The 22,785-nt window shown below is 40.1% G+C and overlaps 1 protein-coding gene across 3 annotated transcripts; it reads left to right on the top strand.

Annotated features, from left to right (window-relative positions):
* The first annotated feature begins 1,350 nt into the window (after positions 1 to 1,350).
* MCRIP1 (MAPK regulated corepressor interacting protein 1) lies at positions 1,351 to 21,088 on the top strand. 3 transcript variants are annotated; one of them, XM_081318298.1, is made up of 6 exons: positions 1,351 to 1,560; positions 2,121 to 2,181; positions 2,679 to 2,797; positions 3,229 to 3,330; positions 5,426 to 5,535; positions 16,094 to 21,088. In XM_081318298.1, exons 2-5 carry the CDS (start codon positions 2,174 to 2,176, stop codon positions 5,488 to 5,490), a joined length of 294 nt encoding a protein of 97 aa, XP_081174424.1. In that variant the 5' UTR covers positions 1,351 to 1,560; positions 2,121 to 2,173; the 3' UTR covers positions 5,491 to 5,535; positions 16,094 to 21,088. The 3 variants fall into 3 exon arrangements, with proteins under 3 accessions (XP_081174424.1, XP_081174423.1, XP_081174425.1); XM_081318297.1 differs by lacking the exon at positions 16,094 to 21,088 and having other exon boundaries at positions 1,357 to 1,560; positions 5,426 to 6,419; XM_081318299.1 differs by lacking the exon at positions 16,094 to 21,088 and having other exon boundaries at positions 1,393 to 1,438; positions 5,426 to 6,419.
* The last annotated feature ends 1,697 nt before the right edge of the window (positions 21,089 to 22,785 follow it).

Below are 22,785 nucleotides of genomic sequence, written 5' to 3'. Positions count from 1 at the left end.
CTCACTGCTACTACTATTATATATTTTACATATAACTCAAGGCAGCAAAACATACCTAATACTCCTGACTCCTATTTTCCCCAACACAATTTTGAGTTCCGGCCGAAAGAGTTATGTACATGTGGACACTCACCTCTCATCCTCTTGATACCTTAATCACCACTAAGGTCGATCACCTACCAGAAATCCCACCAAAGCCAGCAGCGAACTATGTTTATATAGTTCCAACTTCCCTCCGCCCCGTGCGTTCCCACAGAGAGGGCCTCCTCAGGGTGCCTCCTTTCAGAGAATGTCGGCTGGCGGCCCCCAGGGGCAGGGCCTTCTCTGTGGGAGCTCCGGCTTTATGGAATCAGCTGCCGGTCGAGCTCCGGACGGCACCAGACCTTCGCTCCTTCCGACGCGGTCTGAAGACCCACTTATTCGAACAAGCTGGCCTGGCCTGATGGGGGGATTTTAGGGTTTTTAATGGGTTTTTATACTGTATTGTTTTATTGGGCGATTATTTAATTCTCTTTTTTAATTTTTGTATTTGTTATTTATATGTGCCCTGTTCACCGCCCTGAGTCCCTCGGGAGAAGGGCGGTATATAAATTTAAATAATAATAATAATAATAATAATAATAATAATAATAATAATAATAATAATAATAATAATAATAATAATAATAATAATAATAATAATATCAAACTTTACCTGCATCCACAAACTCCTCTAGAGACAAGCTAAAAAGATGAGACAGCTTAACAGAGGGGTCTTCAAACTTGGCCCTTTTATGACTCGTGGACTTCAACTCCCAAAATCCCTCAGCCAGACACGCTGGCTGAGGAATTCTGGGAGTTGAAGTCCACGAGTCATAAAAGGGCCAAGTTTGAAGACCCTGAAGGCTTCCTTATCCCATACGGCCCTAGTGAATTGATATGCCTTATAGGGCTGTGCAAATAGGAAAGCAGGATGACCCAAAGAACCTCGCTTTGGTCCCAAAACAGACACAAAGTCAAAAGCAAAAAAAAGTCGCCCGCCCCCCCCCCCCCCCCACCACCACCAGCGCTGCCCTGAACTGCTCTCTCACTCTCCGCCTGGTAACATCCGCACCCCACCCACCCACGACGCCTCCTCGGTTTGCCTCTGGGCACCCGGAGCGCTACTTAAACCAAAATGTCCCTCCGCCCCCCCGCCCCCGCTCGCCCGACTCCCCATTTCCAGATCCGCTCTCTTTCCCCAGAGCTTGCCTCGGACTCCCGTTTCCATGGCTACCCCTCCCCGCGCCCTGCCCCGCCGCTCCGTTTCCATGGCAATTCTCTCCCGCGGCTACGCGGGGCAGGGGCTCTTCGGACCCACTCGCCCACAGTGCGCAGGCGCAGCCCGGCCTAGGCGCTCTCTTCCGCCCGGGCCTGGCATCAGCGAGCGAAGTCAGGGCCGGGATCTCCCCGGGCCCAGGTGAAGGAGTTGGGAGGGTGGGGCAAAAAAAATAAAATAAAAAAAAGCAAAACAAGGGAGGCGCTCTGACCGCCCCGTCCTCGCTGCCGACCCCGCTGCGGTGCTGAACTGACCCCGCACAGGTATTCGCTTCTGGGGCAAGTGGGCCTAGCGCCGGGCCAGCTCCCCATCGGACTGGCAATTGGTAGGCGACGGGGAGAGGCAGAAAGTCGGCTTCCAGAGCTTCCTCCCTTCCCTTCTGTGCAGTGCTGGCATCCCATTCCCAAGGCTAGATTTCTTTTCTGGGGTCCGGTGGGCGAAGCTAAGGATGGTCGTGCAGAGATATGTATAGAGAGCCGCAGAACTCTTTCCTATCTGGGAGAGTTCTCGCACTGGGAAGCACTGGGAAGAGAGAGCGGGAGGATGGTTATGGGTGACCTGGGAGTCTTCGGGGCTTTGCACCATGAGGGGCTTGAGGGACGGTGTAATAATATTAATGTGATGAAACAGCGGCTGAAATGGCCCTCTGGTCTTTAAAGCAGTTCACGAAATCCAGTCTGCCTTAGAATGACAAGGCTGAGCACGATTTTTATCCCTGCTCGGTTGCTAAAGTAATTTGCTCCCTCATGTGTAGCTAATGGGACACCATCCTCAGTCAGCTCAGCCTTTGTTCTAGCCTTTTGTCTTTTGTCTTTTTTTATAGCATCACCAACCTATCCTTCCAATACCTGGGCCAGGGCTGGGCAAGAGGCAGCCATGACAAGGTGAGAAAGATGACAATTGAATTTGTACTGGTACCAAATACATTAGTAGAATATATTATTACTTTTTTAGGACTTCCAGCCAGCTGTTCTGTCTTGGTGAAGGCAGGCCAATTGTTTAGCTAGAGGTGTCCTGTGTAAGTTGTCTGATGGTGATGGATGATTGTTTGAATCTTGGATGGATTATTAACTTAGATTTGGTAATCCTGTATTCCCACAGCACACTGAAAATGAGAAAGTGACATGTGACCGACAGTCAAGAAAATAATATGTCGCTTACAACTGGTATTTTTTAATTCGAAAAGACCTGAACATACTGAATGATCGTAACTTTTGGAACCTAACGCCTCAATTACAATTCCTGTCAATCCAGAGCATTGGCCATAGGGACTGATGGGAATTGTAATCAGGTTTGGAGAAAAGTGGCTGAAGTTACAATGCCCTGCTTTTTAAATTTTGCCAAAGATCAGAATTTTCTCACCTATCTCCTTCTTTTCTAGCTCCCCTGTTTCCAGAGTAGTTTACAATGGCAAGAGAAACAGCAGTCCCCGCTCCCCAAGCAACAGCAGTGAGATCTTCACTCCTGCACATGAGGAGAATGTGCGCTTCATCTATGAAGGTGCCAAGTGGGAAGCATTTGCTGCATTTCTGCTAGATCATGGCATATTATGTCGCCTTTTATCATGTATATTACTTTTGTACCACATACCATTTAACAAGTACTGGTGTCATTTCCCCCCCCCCCCATATCTATGTGTTTTTTTTAAACATAGGCATGAGTAAGTGGAGAAAATTTACTGAAAATGAGACACTTTAAAAGTCAGAACATTTATACATGAATCTAATGTTTGGGATTGACAGACCAACATTGAAAGTTCTGTATATGAGGTCCTCCTCTAATTGCAAACAGTATACTTTCTTGGTGTTTTTTTAAAAAAAAAATTAGCGTAAAATCACTGTTAGTGTTTAGGTGGCAGATTCAGTCAGAAAGTGCTTCCTTAGTCTGCATATGAAATATTTTCCTATCTTAATATTCTCCCTTTTCTGCAGCCTGGCAATCTGTGGAGCGGGATCTCCGGAGTCAAATGGCGGGTGGTGAACGGGTTCTTGTAGAGGAATATGTGGAGAAGGTACCAAATCCAAGTTTGAAGGGTGAGTTTCATACTGTCAGATGCTTTCTTTTTCAATGACAAACTTACTGACATCCAGTATGAATTACATATTGTTTTATGTGGGTATGCATTTGAAGATAATTCAGACGTTTCAATGTGTTCTGCAAGTTTATTGCTTATACTATATAATTTCAGTACTTTGTCAAATTAATTGGCTTCTACTTACTGGGTTTAATTTTGTGTGTGCTAGTTGTCTTTCAAATGTACAGATAGTCCAGAGTCATGATACTTTGGCATCTTATCTTTTTCTGTTTCAGCTAGCCCCTTCCATGAATTATATGCTCCATATTCTTTCAACTACATCCAGCTCAAAGTTCTTCTAGTAATTAACATTAGTAGCATTAGCATTAGTAATGAGGCAGATGGATACATAAAACAACATCTTTTATATAATTGGCCCTAGACTTTGAAATTTCCTTCTGTCTTAACTTTGGACTTTGGCACATTGTTCACGATGATACTTGAAAATTAATTTATCTCTTGCTGGTCATTGGTCATAGTTTCATATTATATAATCTAGTATCTGGTCTCACTAATTAGCTGGGTTGGATGTCTTAGTAATAGAATGGTGGAATAGAAGTGTTTTAAAAAAATAAATAACTTTTGGAGGAACAGTTCTGTGCAAATATACTTATGCAAAAATTGGAGATTCTTTTAAGATCTTAAAATCAATTTATTGAATACAAGATATTGATACTTCTTTTTCTAACAATAAATAGACTGCTATATGCAAATATGTGAGCCCCTAGACAAAATATACTCTACAGAACCTGGAGATTGCCAGTTTACCTTTCCTTTTGACAAGGTCCTGCTGTCTTCCACTAAAAATGTATTCATGTATTGTGGTTTTCAATATTTTTCACCATCAGCAAAATACTGCACAAAGTTTCCAGGGAAATGGAGAGTAAAGGTAAAGGTAAAGGTTCCCCCGCACATGCGTGCTAGTCGTTTCCGACTCTAGGGGCCGGTGCTCATCTCTGTTTCAAGGCCGAAGAGCCAGCGCTTGTCCGAGGACATCTCCGTGGTCATGTGGCCGGCATGACTAGACACCAAAGGCGCACGGTGGTGGTCCCTATTTTTCTACTTGCATTTTTACGTGCTTTTGAACTGCTAGGTTGGCAGAAGCTTGGACGAGTAACAGGCGCTCACTCTGCTACGCGGCACTCGGGATTCGACCCGCCAAACTGCTGACCTTCTGATCGACAAGCTCAGCGTCCTAACCCACTGAGCCACCGCGTCCCTAAACTCTATTTAAAAACATACACTATGATAACATAGTGACTTATAGATCAAGAAAATTCTACCTAGGAATCATAATCTAAACTGTGCAAGTAGAAAATCTCTAACATAAAAGTGAGCAAAATTAAATGCATTGTCTTTCAAATGCATATTTGAATTTATGCAATCATCAAATTCATAGAGGTTAGAATTAATGGCTATTGATCATAAGCAAGAACAAATAACTATACCTGTCATGGGAGTTTTAGTTTAAACTCCTGTACAGAGTAGAAAGTTAGACTTGATGGCCTAACTAGTATTATCTAAGATCCCAGTATTATGATTCTAGTCCAACATTTTATTTATAGTAATGATCAAATGAATGCACTTAGGAAGTTCAGAGGAAAAGCATAAAGAATGGCATTTTTCTATATAAACTCTTACTGAACATTATTTTTTCTTGCTTATGATTAATAGCCATTAATTCTAACCTTTGTGAATTTGATGATTGCATAAATTCAAATATGCATTTGAAAGACTGCATTTAACCTTGCTCGGTTTTATGTTACGAGATTTTCTAGTTGCACAGTTTAGATTATGATTCCTAGGTAGAAATTTCAACTCTTTAAATATATATCGTTGGTTGCATTCTTGTGAAGATAGCTATGGATACAAATCTTTTAATTAGATGTCTCAGTTATCTATAGTCCATATTAGAATTTAAAGTATTATTAATTAGGTGACGGTGGAGAATCTAGCAATTTTCTTCTTGCTAAAGTCAGTAGGAATGTTGAAGAAAGTAAGTTGGGGAAATCTGGAGTTTTATCCTAATTTTTTTTCCTTTATTTTTTTGACAGCATTCAAACCTGTTGACTTGAGCGACCTAAAGCGACGGAACACACAGGACTCTAAGAAATCCTAAAGTGACTTGGGCTGGCCCAGCCCCATTGTTGGCATGTGGCCACTGGTACATGAATTTGATAACTTTGTGTTGGTTTGCTCCTTAGGTCTGGATTGTGCCTGGGGCTGGCTCTGAATTTCCTAAGAAGGATTGGCTTTCTGCCTTTTCTTCTCAGCATTCCCTGGCCTGGGCTGCCTTTCTTCATTCTAGAATTGAGCCCAGGAGTTCTTTTTCCTTAGTAAATGACATTTTAATCTGACGATAGCCGAGTGGCTGGCATGTGTCCTGTCTGTCTACATGTGAAATAAGACAGAAGCATTGGGAACCACCAGACCTAGCCTCTCCCTAAAGTCCTCTCAAAACCCAGCTCTTCTTAGGGAAAATCTGAGAGGCTGATGGGAAAGAAGCAGCAATGGTTATGTAGTCTATTCTGCCAATACAAACCAGGAGATTTTAGACTGTTAATGCTTGAGCTTTTTGTCTGAAGAATGAAACAATATTGCTCAGCCCGTTGGTACAGTGATGAAGAAGAACTGAACAATAGAAGCTTCAAGCCCAGGACAGTTTCCCAAGTGCAAACGTTTTGAGATTCAACTGTACCTGGATAAATCTGCCTGGTCTCCCTTACCATGTGGTGAAAAGATGCGCCAGATTCTGTGGTTTTTATACCTTGCTGACTAGCATCCCCAGCCAGGGGGGAGGTGGCATTTCTGAGCTAGCCCCAGAGCCCAGCCCCTGTGCCCCAGCAGGGCTGGGGACAGCCTTAGTGTGTGCTGTTCACCAGCAAGTGGCAGAAGTACCCATGCTTGTGTCTAGCCCAGGCATTGGTATTGGGGATCCTACCTAAAATAGGTAGGAAAGGGCATGGTGGCTGTTTCTTTCCCTTTGTTATGTCCCCCTTTGAATTGTGTCTGTCTTTAAGGGGTGTTGTAAATAAAACTGTTTAGTCATTTTGACATTCTGTTATGTGAGCTTATCTTGCATTCTTAAAGTGGAAGTCACTTAGTTATCTACTTCTATATTCTTTTTGTGGCCAGTAATAAGCCTCTCCTGACCTAGTATTGCCTTTCTTGGAAGAATATCTTTATTTCTTTTCTAGTTACTGCAGTGATAATACTTCTATTCGTCTTCCTAATCATTATTTTGTGTTGACACTGGCTAGTGGCAAACGAAGTCACTATTAGCTTGGTCTGCAGCTAACCAGTTCACCCTCACCTTGTTTGTTACATCTTTGGTTCTAATGTGGCATATCCCTGAAAGAATATTAAGCATCTTCGTTCAAACTTCTATAGTTGGATAAAGGAACCTAGCAAATATCTGTTTTGCAGGAAGAGGCTTCAGAAGTGTTTCCTGATGCTTCCAAAGTGGAAACAACTTTATTCTGTACTGTTCTTCATATTTTGTATACCTGAGAATAGTGTTTATATCTTGAAATGAAAAAGTGAGATTATTGAGAATCAAATGCTTATAGGTGCTAATGTGAAGCAAAGGCTCTTACACAGAGAATATATTATTTCAGCATATATTATTTCCTATACCCCATATGAAGATAGTCTTCACTTATTAGGAATTGGGACTGGCAGTCCTATCAAACAGTGTGATCATAAAGTATGACATCACCAATTTATAACAGCAGTTGTGACAGTTCAGGTTGTCATTAACAAATTCTGCATGGTCATTACAGTAATTGCAGAGTCACATGATTGCCATTTGTGACCGCCTCATGGCTTCCCCATTGACTTTGCTTGTCAGAATCTGGCAGTGATGATGACTATGGGATGCTACAATCATCGTATTTGTGAGCTGGATGTCAAATGTCCAAACCACCATGAGGTGACTAGGGACCTGCAGCAGCTGCAACTACGAGGACCAGTCATCTTAGTGCTGTGGTAACTGAAAGGTCGCTGAACAAGTGATCATTAAACGAGGACTACAGTACCTGTATCGTACTGGCTGAGTGTTCAAATTGAGGGATCCTAGCTGGCATTTTAAGGGAGTGAATTGTGTACAAATTCTGTGGATTAAAATCATACATGCTTTGTAGCAAAATGGTGTAAACATGCATAAGTTTTTGAGAAGGCATTTTTTAACAGCCTTGACAGTTACAAGTCAACATATTGTTGTCCTAAATGGAAGAATGTTTCATTGTATAATCTCAATCCAGGGGACTTTTTTTGTTTTATTGATATTAGTAAAGTTTTTCCTTCGTCCACAAACTGAATCAGATTATTAGAATAAGCTGGAGCAATCATTTGCTATAGTGTAGATTTTTTCTGCTCGCTCCATTTTCCTGTTGGTATCTTCCTAGGAAGTTTGATATTTTATTTTGTTTACTAAGCCTTTTATGTTTGCTTTAGTTGGGCAATAATTGCCTTAATCAAATAACATAGTGGGATGGATGAGAAACCTGAATATGTTTTAGCAAGCAATAAATCATATGTATAAAAGCAGCATGAAGAATTCTAGATCAGAATGCCATACAGATGTTTGAAAACATGAATTGTGGATAATTAAATGAACAATTTTCATTTTCTCAATAGTAAATATGATCTCTATATAGGCCCTTGAAAATCAATTGGTGGTAATGGTTTTGCACTATTGGGGAGAGTATTATATGGTGATTGCCATGTGCCTTCTTCCATCTCTCTCTTCAAAGATCCTTTAGACAGGATAGTTGTCAATAAAGGCCTTGGTGGAAAAAGGGAGCAGCTCAACAGACTTCCAGAATGATCTTTCTGTGCTCTCTCCCTTCAGGGAGTCTTTTTCCAGGACATTATGTAATTATTTTTCTGAAGTGAAATTTACATCTTACATTGAATCCAAATAATGAATGCTCCAAGAACACAATACTGCTTGTATTATGTTGTATCATACTGCAGCCTCTGATTTGAATAATTTTATGTGTGGAACAGACTAGAATGGTGCGATTTTGGGGAAGTTTTTTAAAATTTAGGTTAAATCACAATGATGAAAAATCTAAAATCACACAAAAAAAGCTTTTGATTTTTCATAGTAAGTGTTAGTTACGTGAATGGGTTCTGAATGGAATTTAACCAAGGACTGTTGAATTGTATGGAAATACCCATACTATTTGCCTTAAAGAAAACCCTTAGTGTTCGGAAGAAATTGTACAACAGAGAAAGAAGTATAAATAATTAAAGTAGAAGGAGCCAGTTTGGTGTGTAGTGGTTAATAAGGCATCAGAATAGGAGACTGGGAGACCTGAGTTCCAGTGTGCCTTAGGCTAGAAACCAGCTGGGCTACCTAAAGCCAGTCAAAAAACTGCAAGGGAAAAAAAATCACTGCAGCCCACTCTGTACATTCATGGCCCACATAAATATAGAAATAAAATTAGGGTAGAGCACATACACAGAGCTACCCCACCTTATTTTGTTACACACACTAAAAAGATAATGCCTCCGATGGAAGCATTATCTTGTGGAAAAGGGGATTGAACAAATTTTCAGAAGCTGTGCTATGCATGTTTTCTATGTTTTAAATACAAGTCAAAGTGAGCAAGAATGAAACCTGTCAGTGGCTGATCAAAATTTATGTGCATCTTTTAAGTTTCAGCAATGGAAATCTTCCAACACAAGCTGATTACAAGTGATTTATATTTCAAAGTGTCTGACAAATTTATCTCAGAAAGCCACAAGTGGGCTGCTTCCATTAGAGTTACTAACAATCGGAAGTATTAACTTGATCTCTGTTGGGTGTGTCACAGGCATTTTAATAGCACACATGAGAGTGATTCTACCACTGAGCCTTAACAAAAACAAGTTCAGCTTCCATATGGGACACTAATATACCTACCAGGTCTTCCCTAATAGGTAGTGTTTAAGCCAAAGTAAAGTCTCCTTTGTGGAGCATATAAGATATAGAAATATGATAGGGAGACGCGGGAGAAAAAGGGATTGTGCTTTAAAAGGATATATTAAAAAAATGTTGGTTCTATGATTTTGCATACCTAGATCCCAAATCTTCTGCTTTAGTTCAGCCAAGATTTGATCAAGTCCCAAAGCAGATAGTGCTGAAAAGGTAAGACTGCAGTATTCCAAATTACTAGTCTGGTTGGAGGAGAACCTGCCCTGTCAGGTGAGAAGAACTAAGGTAGTTCCCCAGTAGACTTGCTTCAGCCAATGATGAAGTTTTAATTAGGCCCCTAAGATTTGCAAGAAATTGGCTTGGATTGCTTCCAAACCTAAAGGCCTCTTATTAATACAAAAATGAGTAACATTTGCAGTGATGGGATTCAAATATGTGAACAACCGGTTCTCTGTGTGGATGCCGCTTCCGGAAGTCCATTCAGGGCCTGGGCAACAAAAAATTAGCTACCAGTCTTGCCGAACTGGTGTGAACTGGCTGAATCCCACACTGACCATATTGTGTCAAACCCAGAACTTTGGCTTTAAATAACTTAAAAACGGATGAGATATAATTGTTTCCAAATTGATCTGTACATTTCAGGGGATAATTTTGAGGTTCTGCTCGAAGTCTTGTTTGAGTAGACCAGCAGGTAAAAGACTGAACATAAAGACAGATATTTAAAGGAATTTACCTCCTCCATGAGTTTGCTGTTAATTGTCCTTCTAACTGGGTTCTTAAAGCTTTTCCTGGAGAATAGCAGTATTTTTGTTTTGGAGTAATTTATTTTGAAGTGTTACCTACAGCTGTAAAATGATAGAGTTTTAAGTCATCTTTAAAGGCTTACTTGGGTTACAGATTGGCTGGCTGCATCATCGGCAAAAAGAAGGGGATGATGGGCATGGGAGAAAGGATGGAATTTTAACTTTGCAGACATTTCAATAATATTGTTAATGTAAATATTCAATAATAGTTTGGGGAGGATAGTTTTATTTTATGCTGTTGTTACTAAAAGGGAGTTCAGTTAATCAGGGGTCTTCAAACTTGGCCCTTTTATGACTTGTGGACTTCAACTCCCAGAATTCCTCAGCCAGCATGCCTGGCTGAGGAATTCTGGGAGTTGAAGTCCACAAGTCATAAAAGGGCCAAGTTTGAAGACCCCCTGAGTTAAATCATCAGGAAATATTAACCACTTAGTGGTTGTGGCTTGGTGTAATAGTATTATTAGCCTAAGAAGACAACTGTCTAGTGTTGTAATGCCTAATTTCCTTCAGAGTCGTTCTCGCAGAATAGAATCAAAGGCTGCCAAAAAATGCTTTAAATGGACTTAGTACATTCGCTCCTAGCCATTCTGGGAAGGTGATTCAGATTTAAATAGATATTGGCGGACCATATTTTGCACTTCTATAACAAGCTTTTGAGGGTTGAGTTATAATTCCCTTTGAGAGAGAGAATTAATAAATCTTTTTCAACCAAAGACTTAACAGTCTTGCTATCTGTATTTCCACAGAGCATTATGATAAAGTGTTCTTTTCTATGTAGAATTGGATCTTGTGTGTTTTCCTCTGGCTGCATTCTAGCTATAATATGCTAAGCTTCATTACTTTTATCTCCAATGTCTCAAGCAGCTAATCTGGCTCTGCTAAGCAGCCAGTCTCAATTGCATGACCCATGGTGTTGCAAGAAAACCAGTCATAAACATTTCATTGGCCTCTGGTGGTGGGTTATTTAATACTCCCACTCCTGTAGAAATAAAAAAAAATCTTAGCAGTTAACATTAATCCTGAGATGACAGGGAAATGTTCATTACCATCATCATCTTTAACAAGCCACATCCAGAGTATAAGTTGCTACCTTATGACATTTTGGGATGGTTCCATTTTGGCATGGTATCCAAAAAATCAGAGACACACCAGTGGCATGTTGAGCCATCCACACGGTTGACTCTTAGGATCACTGATCAGAGGCTCTTCAACATCAAGTCCAAAAACACATATGCTAGCACAGGTAAGAAGACTTTTGCATCAGAGGGAGCAATATACCTGCAGAATCCTAAACATATCCCAAATGCAAAGATTTAGAATCAGCACTCTGGTGCACTGGAAATCTGAAGAGAAAGGTGTAGTTCTTACTGATCATTGCAACCTTCCTCTCCCCCACCATTGAATCTTTGTCAATGTTATATACAATTAACCAGACAGGATAGTGACTAAAACGCAGCTCCCTTGCCATCTCAATGGTCCCCTCATCCAAATTTAGATGATGGATGAGTGAGATCTAATTTTGGACTTCCTGGGGTTTAGCAGTAGCATGACAAGGTCAAATTAATAAAACACTGAGAAAATGGGACAGAAAAGGGCAGAAGGTCTAAAGTGTCTGATCTCAGCTGGCATGTTAATAGCAAAATGCATATTTTCACAGAGTGTGTACTGATACTTCTCAGAGAAAAAACATAAAAAACAAAACGGTTGTGCTACTTGGCATTCCAGAGTTCTGGATTGTTCTGATCCCCAAAAGATCGGTTTTGCACTTACTTACATCCTACCATTATTTTGCTGAAGGGCACAGGAAGTACACAAAAAATTGTGCTGACGTTTGACCAATTAATTGACCATTTTTCAATTATTTATTTTAAACAGCTCAGTTAGCCTTATGGATGCCTAGAGAGGCACTCACAAACAGTAGATTAGTCACCCCATTTATTGCAGAAGGGATGTAGCCCCACCCCCGTCTTGTTTTATATTGCCTCATAGCATGCATGTAGAGGATCATGGAGGTCATCCTAATAGCTCTAGCAGTCTTTACAAGGAGTGGTTTCTACATGATGTGATAGCACAATCCTGTGAGGAAGCATAACGCCTTCTTGGTATGTGGGGAAATGGAGGGAGTGGAGGATTTAAAGGCTACCTCTATTAATATACTCAGATCTGTTTTCCTCCTTTGACCCTGAGGGCTTAACGCCATCTAAAGTTAAACTTGCTAGAGACATTCTTCCTCTTTTTTACTTTGCCAAGACTAAACCCAGTTACCTCTCAATCTTTGAAAGCCTTCCCAATTTTCCAATATGAACTGCTTAGTTTGACTTTTTTCTTCCATGCATTTTAGCAGTCTAAATTTTTACAGTGCACTGTTCTTCAATTTTGACAAAACAATTATTCCTAAGTGAAAAGTTTTTTTTTTAAAAAAACAACCAATACATATCATGAGATGTTTACCCAGATGAATAAATATTTCTGCATTTTTATTTTGCATGCTGCATTGTTGTTGATATATTAATCAGTTGACTTGATATCCTGTCCCGTTACAGGAAATACTTTTTTTTAAAAAAATGGTGGCCTTTTTTCTTTTAAAGGATGTGGGAAATGGAAGTGGAAAAATATTTAAAAGAATGAAATTAAGAAAATAAACAAATGCTGCTGAAAAAGGAAGTTATGTAAACAAGAAGGAGTAGACTTGTTTGACAGATGTTTAGGAATCTAAAAGGTTTTTTTGTTTTTTTTTACTGTCTCTATAATTGTCACCATGGCTGAAGCTCTTCTTTGATTTATATCCTGCTTTTTCACCATGAGTCTAGGGCAGAATAGGCAGCACTTCCTTCTCCAATGATTTCTCCAAAAGCTTCCCTGACTGGGAGTGAACTAAACCTGGGTCTCCCTGTTCTTAATTCAATATATTTAACCACTATACTATGTTATAGTGGCTCTCTTGATGACAGATTATATTACCAACTCAAATATAATGTTCCTGCCCGCCTAACAAAAACGTACACTGTAATACGTTCTTAGAATTGTCCTTTCTATAAAAGAACTTGAAAGTGAACACTATTTTTAAATGGATCCAGGAAATTATAACCCAAATGGCTGAATGATTTTCTTCTAGATAAGCTGGTGCAACAACACTATCTTAAATTGCCAAGCCTTGAGCTTCAAGGACAACTCTGACTGAAAAATTAAGATAACTCTCTGCAAGGGGAAAGCTTAACGTGCTGGCTATTTAGTGATATGATAATGTTGACAAGCATACTGATAGGATGATCTAATGCAGATGATTAGAACTTTCAACAGCAGACAGTAGGATACACACAGTGGGTTCCCTTAAGGATTTGTGTTTTCCAACGTCTTCATCAATGTTCTGAAGTTAGAAATGAACACTGAGATGGCCACGCTTCTTAATGTGGCACCAAACTGTTTTAAGGGTTAAAACAGAAATAACAAAGAACTTTTATTGTGGGCTTTCCAAAGGCATCTGATTGAACTCTGTAGGAACAGCAGTCTGGACTATGTGATTCTGTTTTGGTCTAACAAGCTTATTTTAAATCAACATTCCAAAATAAGATGGGCTAGAGAAAATACATGCCTCTGTTGATAGGATAGGCCCTGTCTGGAGAGTGCCTTTTCTGGAGCCATATTTTAAACCAATTTCAGTGGAATAGCTGAACCCAAAGGGTGGGATGCTGGAGGGTTGCTGCCGTTTTTTAGATTCCCCTTCCTGTCTCTGCCTTCTGCTTTGGGCAGGTGCTTCACTAGCTCCTGATGCCACCACTATCTTCCAAAGTGTGCCAATGTATTTGTGTGTCTGTGTCTTTGTGAGAGAGGACTTTTACAACCCTATGCTTTTGGGTTGTGGTGAAAATGGAAATAAATAAATACATGAAAATAAATAAAAGGGCACCATTTTTGGCCGCATAGCAAGAAGGCATGCAACTATAGGTTCAGCTCTCCTCTCCCCACCCTCTTGAGCAGTGGTTCAGAAGAGAGCAATTTTTTTTAAAAAAAGTGATAAATATACCTTTTTACCAATAAAAATTAAAATAGGAACTACCAATGTTGGCAAATATAAATGGCAAATAAAAATGGCACCAATGTATGACAATATGAGTTGGGTTCCACCAGAACTTCAGAAGAGATTGACAGAAAGGCTGTAACTTCACGCACACAGCCTGAAAGGATGGATGCAGACAACCATTTCTAATACTTGTTACAGAGAAATAAAGACAAGTAGCACCCCACAGAAAACAATCTATTGCAAAATTCTCGCAAAATGTAAATTCTAGCAAAATGTTTTTACTGATTTGCTACAGAAATAAAGAACTGTGAGAACAGTTATCCTCTCAGAAAGATAATCAAATCTGGGAAAAGCGTCCAGAATAAAAGCAGAGGCCAGTCACCCAAGTCAATAGATTACAATCCAGAATTTTTTTTTTAAAAAAGTCAGCCTTTAAATAAACCTAACCTGGAAGTATTTTCTGGTAGATTTTGAGTGAAGGTTGCTAGATGTATAAAATAGATCCAGAAAGAGTTCTGTATCATATTGTGAGATGTGAATAAAGCAAAGTTGAAAAACAGGAAAGGGAAGAATGCAAGGAAGAATTTTCTTCCATCTATGGATCAGCAGCCAAGATCCTGTAGCAACAGGATGCATGAAAGATAGCTAGGCAAAAATGTATATTCCACTTTAAGGTCTGCTTGAAAAGTAGCAACTGATGTGTTGTGATGCAGTTTAAAATTGTCGAGCCCTTTCAAAATATTGTATTGGACTGGCCCTGCCTAAAAGTTCTCCTTTCAAAAATGTGTGGCTATCCCTTTATTCCTTTTTTGTCTTTCATAGAGTTTGCTGAAATTAAAATACTGAAAAGTTGGTTCTATCATTTGACAAGGATGAGAGAAGAGATAGCATGTTGTATTCAAAATGTGATGCAGGTTTTTTTCTCCCGTCATAGAACTGAATTCTATGCCTCAGTTGGCAAAATATTTTGGATAATGAGATGTGTTTGAATATTAGTAGCTCAGGTTGGTAGTTGGGCTGTCAGTTTGATCTCCGAGCTTGGCAATTTGGCTGCAAATGTTTTGTCTCCATTCTGGGGGGAGGGGGGGAGGGGAACAACTCCAGTGTACTTTGAATTGTGCTTGTCGATCAGAGCACTGGCCTTTAACATTTTTGATAATGTTAGTGAGATATTCCACTTTCAGCCAGAAGATGGTGATGTTGATACAAACTAAACAATGATAGCTGGGTATGGTTAATTTTCGTTTGGAAATGATTGGATAACTAAATAAGAAGCATTCAAAGAAACACAAATCATGCCAGACCTTGTTGGCCTGTTGGCCTATCTGTCTCAGACGCTCCTATATGTATGAATGGAAAAGGCAGGTGAGAGTCCAGGGAGGTATTCCCAACTCTTACAAAAGTTAGGGGTTATTTGAGAATGAAGGTACTTCCTTTTGAAGCTAAAGTGGATAGCTTGTGCTGGGGAAACACATAAACCCAATATCTCAAGAGCACAGTTTACTGTAGATCTGCATTTAGACTGGTTATTTGCCCATCATTAACTTGTGGTTAATGCACTGGCTTAGCTTTCAAAACCAACACCAAATCAGGCCAAATCGCTTTGCACCTGGTGTGGATGGGTGTTGATGACGTCTGGTTTTGACATTCCCCACTTTAGTAATTTTGTGTATCAGTACCTTCAATACTGAGTATTCTTGATCATGGTTTATTATCATGGGAAGAGAACATTGGTCCAGGACGGCCTAATTCTTCTTCCTAATTTACTATAGCTTGATGCTCAGCAGTCATGTTCTGTACACATTTTCCATCTATGGAGAAATCTAATGATACAGCTATTTAAAAGTCAAGAAAATGCACAATATGCCATCAGAATTGCACCTAGGATATGTCAGATTTGTTGGCTTTTGACCTTTCTTTACCAATTATAGGGAATTCTTGTTCTTCACTGTCCCATTATTTCCTCCGATATCAGGTATCGTTGCCAAGATTTATGTCAGGAGATTCTATTATACTCACCTATGTCTTCCAGTAGTCATGGATTTCCTTCAGTGGACAGCTACTGTTGTTGGCTACTTTTCTGTGGTAATCTTCCATCTCAACACTGAGGTCAAATGTTTCATCCCAGGTAATTCAGTTTCTGGTTAATTACTCTCTTTTTGTTACAGTTATTAGAAGCCTCCTGAAGTCTCCAGCATTTATTCCTACAAGTCCAAATGTAAAGCTTGCTGTCACTTGGCTACTGATCTTTTATCTTGTTCAGTCCATCTTGTTCCCCACAGGTTTTCTGGCTGCTATTTCTAAGATTTTTACTTTATTGGATCTTCAGTTTTCTTGCACACAATAATGTGAAAGTTTATATTAAGTATAAAATGTTGCAAATGCTGCATAGCAGTTTCATGGACTATTTCAGTAGTATTGCCTCAATTTTTGACTAAAATCTATGAACTGATGACTTCCTGCATCATTTTACCCCGTGAAGACAGCAGTGCTGGTGGAAATCACATCAAGACATTAAATTACCCTTTACAAGTTGACGTTTTCTTCCTGGGAGTCTGCAATGCTTGAAAATTACCTGCAGCATAGTATTTACAAAAACTAAGCTATTTTTCAAGTCTACAAAATTCAAGGCTCTTACTCAGGTCTCAGCGATGTGCTTCCTTTCTATCCTCATAACAGGAGGAAAGTGGGAAAATGCTGTTCCTGCAATGGTCCATCTTCTGTGCTTTGAAAGCAAGGTCAACCAACTTGCTGCTCTCGCATGATGAGAGAGGGGACAGAAGTTCCTGCTCCTGCTATGGGAGGAGTGAGGAGCAGGGAATGAAATCTGTCCCTTCTCTGCTGTCTTCCTCTCCCCCCAGCTCTCTGCAACAGTACAAGATCCCTCACCACCTTCTAGCATGGTGATTTCCATCTTTAACAACTGTTCATAAGAGCCACTTGATGTAAAACTAACTGAGAATCCCCACTCCTCTCTCAAAATTTCTCTTGGCTGATGAATAGACTCTGGTTTTGCAAGGTATAGTGGAAAATATTATTAACAGGGTTGGATATAGTAATTAAAATTTGTAGGAGGATCAGTATATCAGGGGCTTTGCTAAGATGTCTAGGCTTTATGTGCTATATTTAAAAATATAAGACTAAGCTGGCAGTGATGATCAGGGGAAATATTTGAAGCTACTTGATAGTACCTGGAATTGGTTATTCTTGGCAATGTGGCTCATTGGTCTGACTCAGTTCTGGTGACACACTTGGCCAAAGTCCACATTAAAAAAACATCTCTTAAACTCATCTTCATATTAAGTGGTTGTGATTCAGTTTTTTAAAAAGCTGTACTAGATGTCATATCCTTGGATGTATGCCCTACCTTGAAGGATCTGGCAATTTCAGTAGGGACAGATAGGATCTACAATGGTTTAAACTGTCTTGCTTGTAACAGAGGCAGATTTATTTGGTTTAACCTACTTGGGTCAATCCCGGGATTGAATCTTCATTGCGTGAGCAAATGTCATAGTAACCCTTCCTCCTTTTTCCTTTTTGTTCTGTTTTGTGTGTTCCTGCACATATTGTAAGGAATCAATTTGTAATGATGAGATCATTACAGAAGCAATTTTTGCCTGTACTTTTCTAGGGTCAACAAATGAGCCTTGGTGGAGCAGTGGGCTAATGCCTCCTTAAGTAACACCAGCTGCCTGCAATTAGTGCAGGTTCGCATCCCACCAGGCTCAAGGTTGACTCAGCCTTCCATCCTTCCGAGGTAGGTAAAATGAGGACCCAGATTGTTGGGGGCAATAAGCTGACTTTGTAATATTGCCGCTTGGGGGGGGGGTGAAAGCCCTAACAAGCAGGCATATACATAGAATGAAGGCTACTGCTAAGCTTGTAAGCCGCCCTGAGTCTTCGGAGAAGGGCGGGATATAAATGTAATAAAAATAAAATAAATAAATAAAATATAAATGTAATAAAAATAAAATAAAATAAATAAATGAGCTGTATAACCTAAGGGAGGGGAGAAAAGGCAAAAAGCAAAAATAAAACCAGATTTGTATTCACTGAAAGGCAAATGCATTGTAATAAAAGTGAGTTCCATAGTGCTAAAACTATTGGATAGCGAGATGGGCAGCGTATAAATTTAATTAATAAATACCAAAATAATCTATCTGTATTGGAGATATTCTAAAACTTGTTTTCCTAACTTTAACAGTTAACTAACTTTAACAGTTAAAATATGGAGGGAAAACATTAACTCTGTGGGATTAGAAGCAGTTTAGGGTGTTCATCAGTACTTTTAACCAATGGTGAAATAATGGAATGAGCTAAATATGTATCTGCATCACTTTCTTCTTAGACTGCTTTAATAATCTTTAATGACCTTAAAAAAGAATCAGGGCCTTATTAACTTATTAAACAGTATTTATCCTGACTCCATCATCAATTACTCAGAGATCAGAGGATGCACATAAAAGGAATGATACTGTTAACTGTGGGTTTAACCAGTAATCTGCTTTGGAAAAAATCATGTGGTTTTTTTTGTGGAGAACTATTGTAGTGTAATAGAGTTACAGTAGATGTGGGAGCAGGCAATCCAGGTCCCCATTTGACCACAGGTTCAATGGGTAACTTTGGGCTAGTCACATTGTCTTCACATAGCTTACCTTGCAGAATTGTTGCTGCATTAGGGAGACTCCGGTATATGTCACCTTAGGGCATGGGTCTGCAACCTTGACAACTTTAAGACTTGTGGACTTCAGCAGACCCCTGCCTTAGAGGGGGGGGGGGGAAGTCATCTTTGAGTAAAGACCAGTTACCTTTTTCTGTTTTGTTTTTCAGTTTTTCAGTTTTCCAGTCTAGCCTATAATTCTGGTATCCCAAGAAATGTAATTGAAGAAGTAGCCAAGCCTGACAAGTTCCTAAGTATACACAAGGGACCTTTACCACTATCAAATGATAATGAGAGCCAACTGTTTTTGAGTCAACAGAACACTGTGCCAGCATGAAATTGGTTGCTTTCATTGCCAGTCCTATTTTGCCTCTATTGTGTCTGCTCCAAGTCCCTGTTGGACAGCATTGATCTCATTATGGGTGTGCAATGTGTGATAGGCAAAGCTCTTTTTTGTGCCCATGCCTTTGCTGCCCTTTATCATCAGCTGGGAAAGATTGAGGGCAATAGAAGAAGGGGATGACAGAGAATGAGGTGGCTGGATGGAGTCACTGAAGCAGTAGGCGTGAGCTTAAATGGACTCCAGAAGATGGTAGAGGACAGGAAGGCCTGGAGGAATGTTGTCCATAGGGTCGCGATGGGTCGGACACGACTTCGCAGCTAACAACAACATCATCAGCTGGTGAGGAAAGCACTCACCAATCATGACTCTACAGAAGGAATGGGATAAATTCTATTCTATTCTATTCTATTCTATTCTATTCTATTCTATTCTATTCTATTCTATTCTATTCCATTCCATTCCATTCCATCCCATCCCATCCCATCCCATCCCATCCCATCCCATCCCATCCCATCCCATTCCATTCCATTCCATTCCATTCCATTCTATTCTATTCTATTCTATTCTATTCTATTCTATTCTATTCTATTCTATTCTATTCTATTCTATTCTATTCTATTCTATTCTATTCTATTCTAGCTTCCCCATTGACTTTGCTTGTCAAAATATTGCCAAAGATGATCACATGACCCCAGGACATTGCAACCATCATAAATATGAGCCAGTTGCCAAGTTTCTGAATTTTGATCACGTGGCTGCAAAGGTTGGAAGTGTGAAAAACGCTCATAAGTCATTTTTTCCCAGTGCTGTTGTAACTTCGAATGGTCACTAAACAAATGTTTGTAAGTTGAGGACTATGTATAGTTGGGGCCATATGTTTTATCTTTCTAGTACTGAAGAATAAATCTTTTCACTATAGCACAGCACTGAGAATTTGCTTTCTTTGCCTAGATGTTGACTTCCAAAAACATGATTTACGCAAGACTTTTCTATATAAACACAAGTCCAGTACATCTAAGGTGGAAATATTTGGAAATTGCATATCAGATTGATTAATGGCCAGCAAAATGTTCGAAAGAATGCTTGTAGATTTCTTTCTGTGTCATAACATTTAATAATCCCTTGTAAATTAGGTGTTTCCAAAGCTTAAAATGTTGCAGGTCCAAACTGGAATATCAATAGATCCTTTAATCATAAATACTGCCACTGAACTATGCTAGGCAAATATTTGTTCTTTAAAATGGAAAGTTATAAAGAGAATGTTTAATTGTATTTACTAAGTATAAATCCTAGCTTCCATCCAAATGCTCTATAGGATATTTTTTTAATTAATTCTGAAATCTAGATTAGTCCATAGTACAGATAGTCCTCAACTTACAATGGTTCATTTAGTGACTGTTCAAAGTTACAACAGCACTGGAAAAAGAGACCTATGACCATTTTTCACACATGCCGTGTTTTCCCCAAAATAAGACCTAACCGGAAAATAAGCCCTTGCATGACTTTTCAGGATGTTCATAATATAAGCCCTACCCCTCCAAAATAACCCCCAGTTAAGATTGTCAGCCATATGGACACATTTAGTACTGTATTTCCCCCCAAATAAGACCTAACTGGAAAATAAGACCTAATGCGTCTTTTGGAGCAAAAATTAATATAAGACCCAGTCTTATTTTCAGGGAAACACAGTACAACTGTTGCAGTATCCCCATGGTCACATTGTTAAAATTCAGATGCTTGGCAACTGATGGTCGCAGTGTCCCAGAGTCACGTGATCATCTTTTGCGACCTTCTGACAAGTCAAGACAACAGGGAAACCAGATCCACTTAACAACCTGTTAGCAACTGCAGTGATTCACTTAACAACTGTGGTAAGAAAGTTTATTTTAAGTTTATTTACTAATAAGAGGGCCTGTTTTAAAATATATTTTAATCCCCACACAATCCAGTTATTAAAGATGAAATATACGTAACATCTCAGTGCAGCGTCATTTTTCGTACTTGCCTACAGACAGTGGCCCAAGCAGTTTCTCACAATAAACTACAAACCACAGAACAATAGAGGATATTGCGTAATGTATACAATATATTACCTACATTATAATCTATGCAATGTATAATCTATTTGTAGAATAGATGTAGCTAAGGTTGAACTGTAGAGTCCTTGGCGCTCTCTGTACCTAGCCCATGTGTTGTGAAATTAAGGAATTTTCATTATGTCTTCTGTCTGCAGCTAGTTGGTATTCATAGATGCATTCTGCTATCTGGTGTGTTGTAGATAACTCCTGTTCTTTTCTCCTTGGGCTTCCAGATCTTTTGGTTTACTTAAAAAAATCAAAGTAAACCAAGTAAACCAAAAGACTCGCTAACTGAAGAAGAAAAATATCTATGACATACAACATAAGGACTGTAAATAGCTACTATGTAAGTCAGGCAGAAGACCGGCAGGGAGAATTCATGAACACTAACTACCGTGTTTTCCCCAAAATAAGACCCACCCTGAAAATAAACCCTAGCCTGATTTGTTTTGGGTGGGCCTAGTATAAGCCCTACCCCCCAAAAAGCCCGGGGGTGGGTGGGCGTGGCCAGCACAAGTAGCAGTGAGTTCACAGGGGCCAATGGTGAACTGCATCCAGCCCCTTGGCGCAATGCAGGTAAGTCCGAATGAGGAGGCAGAGGTGGAAGGGGGGAGGCAGGCAATCCGGACATGCTGTGCACTTTTTGCCCAGAGGGAGACTGGAAGTTTTGTCTGCTTGAAAATCGGGTGCTTGGGAATGAAGCTAATTACTCTGTTCCCAAGCGCCCCATTTGGAAGCAGATGAAGCTTCCAGTTTCCCTCTGGGCGAAAAGTGTTTCTGCACCTATGGGGCACTTGAGACAGCTCCACCCCCTCCCCCACCAGCCTTGCCTTGTGGCAGCAGCATGGCACGGCATGGCGGGCCATTCGGTCTCCTGATGCGAGCCGCTGCAAGCGGCCGCAGAAGTGGGCCAGCAGCCACAAGGGCTCCTGCTGGACAGGGTTGTTGGTGCCACTGTCACAAGGCGAGACAGGTGTCAGAGAAAAAACAAGACATGCCCCGAAAATAAGATCTACTGCCTCTTTTGGAGGCAAAAAATATATAAGACCGGGTCTTATTTTCGGGAAAACACGGTAGCATTCTGAAGACATGATCTCACAACACCTGAACAAACCCAACTATAGTTTCAACTGGGAAATTGTAAGCATCCTAGACCAGACTAAATTCCTGGAAGGTTGGCATCCTAAGGAATTCCTGGAAGGTTGGCATTCAGACAAATCAGTCATCAATACATATGTAAAGATAAACCACATTTATACAACATTCAAAAGAGACAATAAAAATGCTAAAAAGAAAACAAAAAGACCAGAGTACATCCCCTCCAGCAGCCAACATCCGGATAAGCAAAGATTAACACCAACCAATCAGTAATTAATACCCATCAAGGAAATTTCACCCCTACTGACACTGGCAGGGCAAACTACTGCATATAAACTGGGAGTAAATCCCACTCACCAGCACTGACTATGTCAGGGGTCTCCAACCCCCGGTCCATGGACTGGCACCAGTCTGTGGCATACCAGCAACCGGGCCACGCAAACAAGTGAAGCCCCATCCGTGGATGCAGGCAGCACACAAAACCACGC

This window comes from Vipera berus (genome assembly GCF_964194415.1).
Source record: "Vipera berus genome assembly, chromosome: 2".
Classification (NCBI taxonomy): domain Eukaryota; kingdom Metazoa; phylum Chordata; class Lepidosauria; order Squamata; family Viperidae; genus Vipera; species Vipera berus.
This window is presented reverse-complemented; position numbering and strand designations above follow the sequence as displayed.

What these genes read in the sequence shown, in the direction of transcription:
- MCRIP1 (XM_081318298.1), top strand. An exon ending in TGTGCGCTTCATCTATGAAG is followed by an intron (nt 2,798 to 3,228) that starts GTGCCAAGTGGG and finishes CCTTTTCTGCAG; the next exon opens with CCTGGCAATCTGTGGAGCGG. An exon ending in ACCAAATCCAAGTTTGAAGG is followed by an intron (nt 3,331 to 5,425) that starts GTGAGTTTCATA and finishes TTTTTTTGACAG; the next exon opens with CATTCAAACCTGTTGACTTG.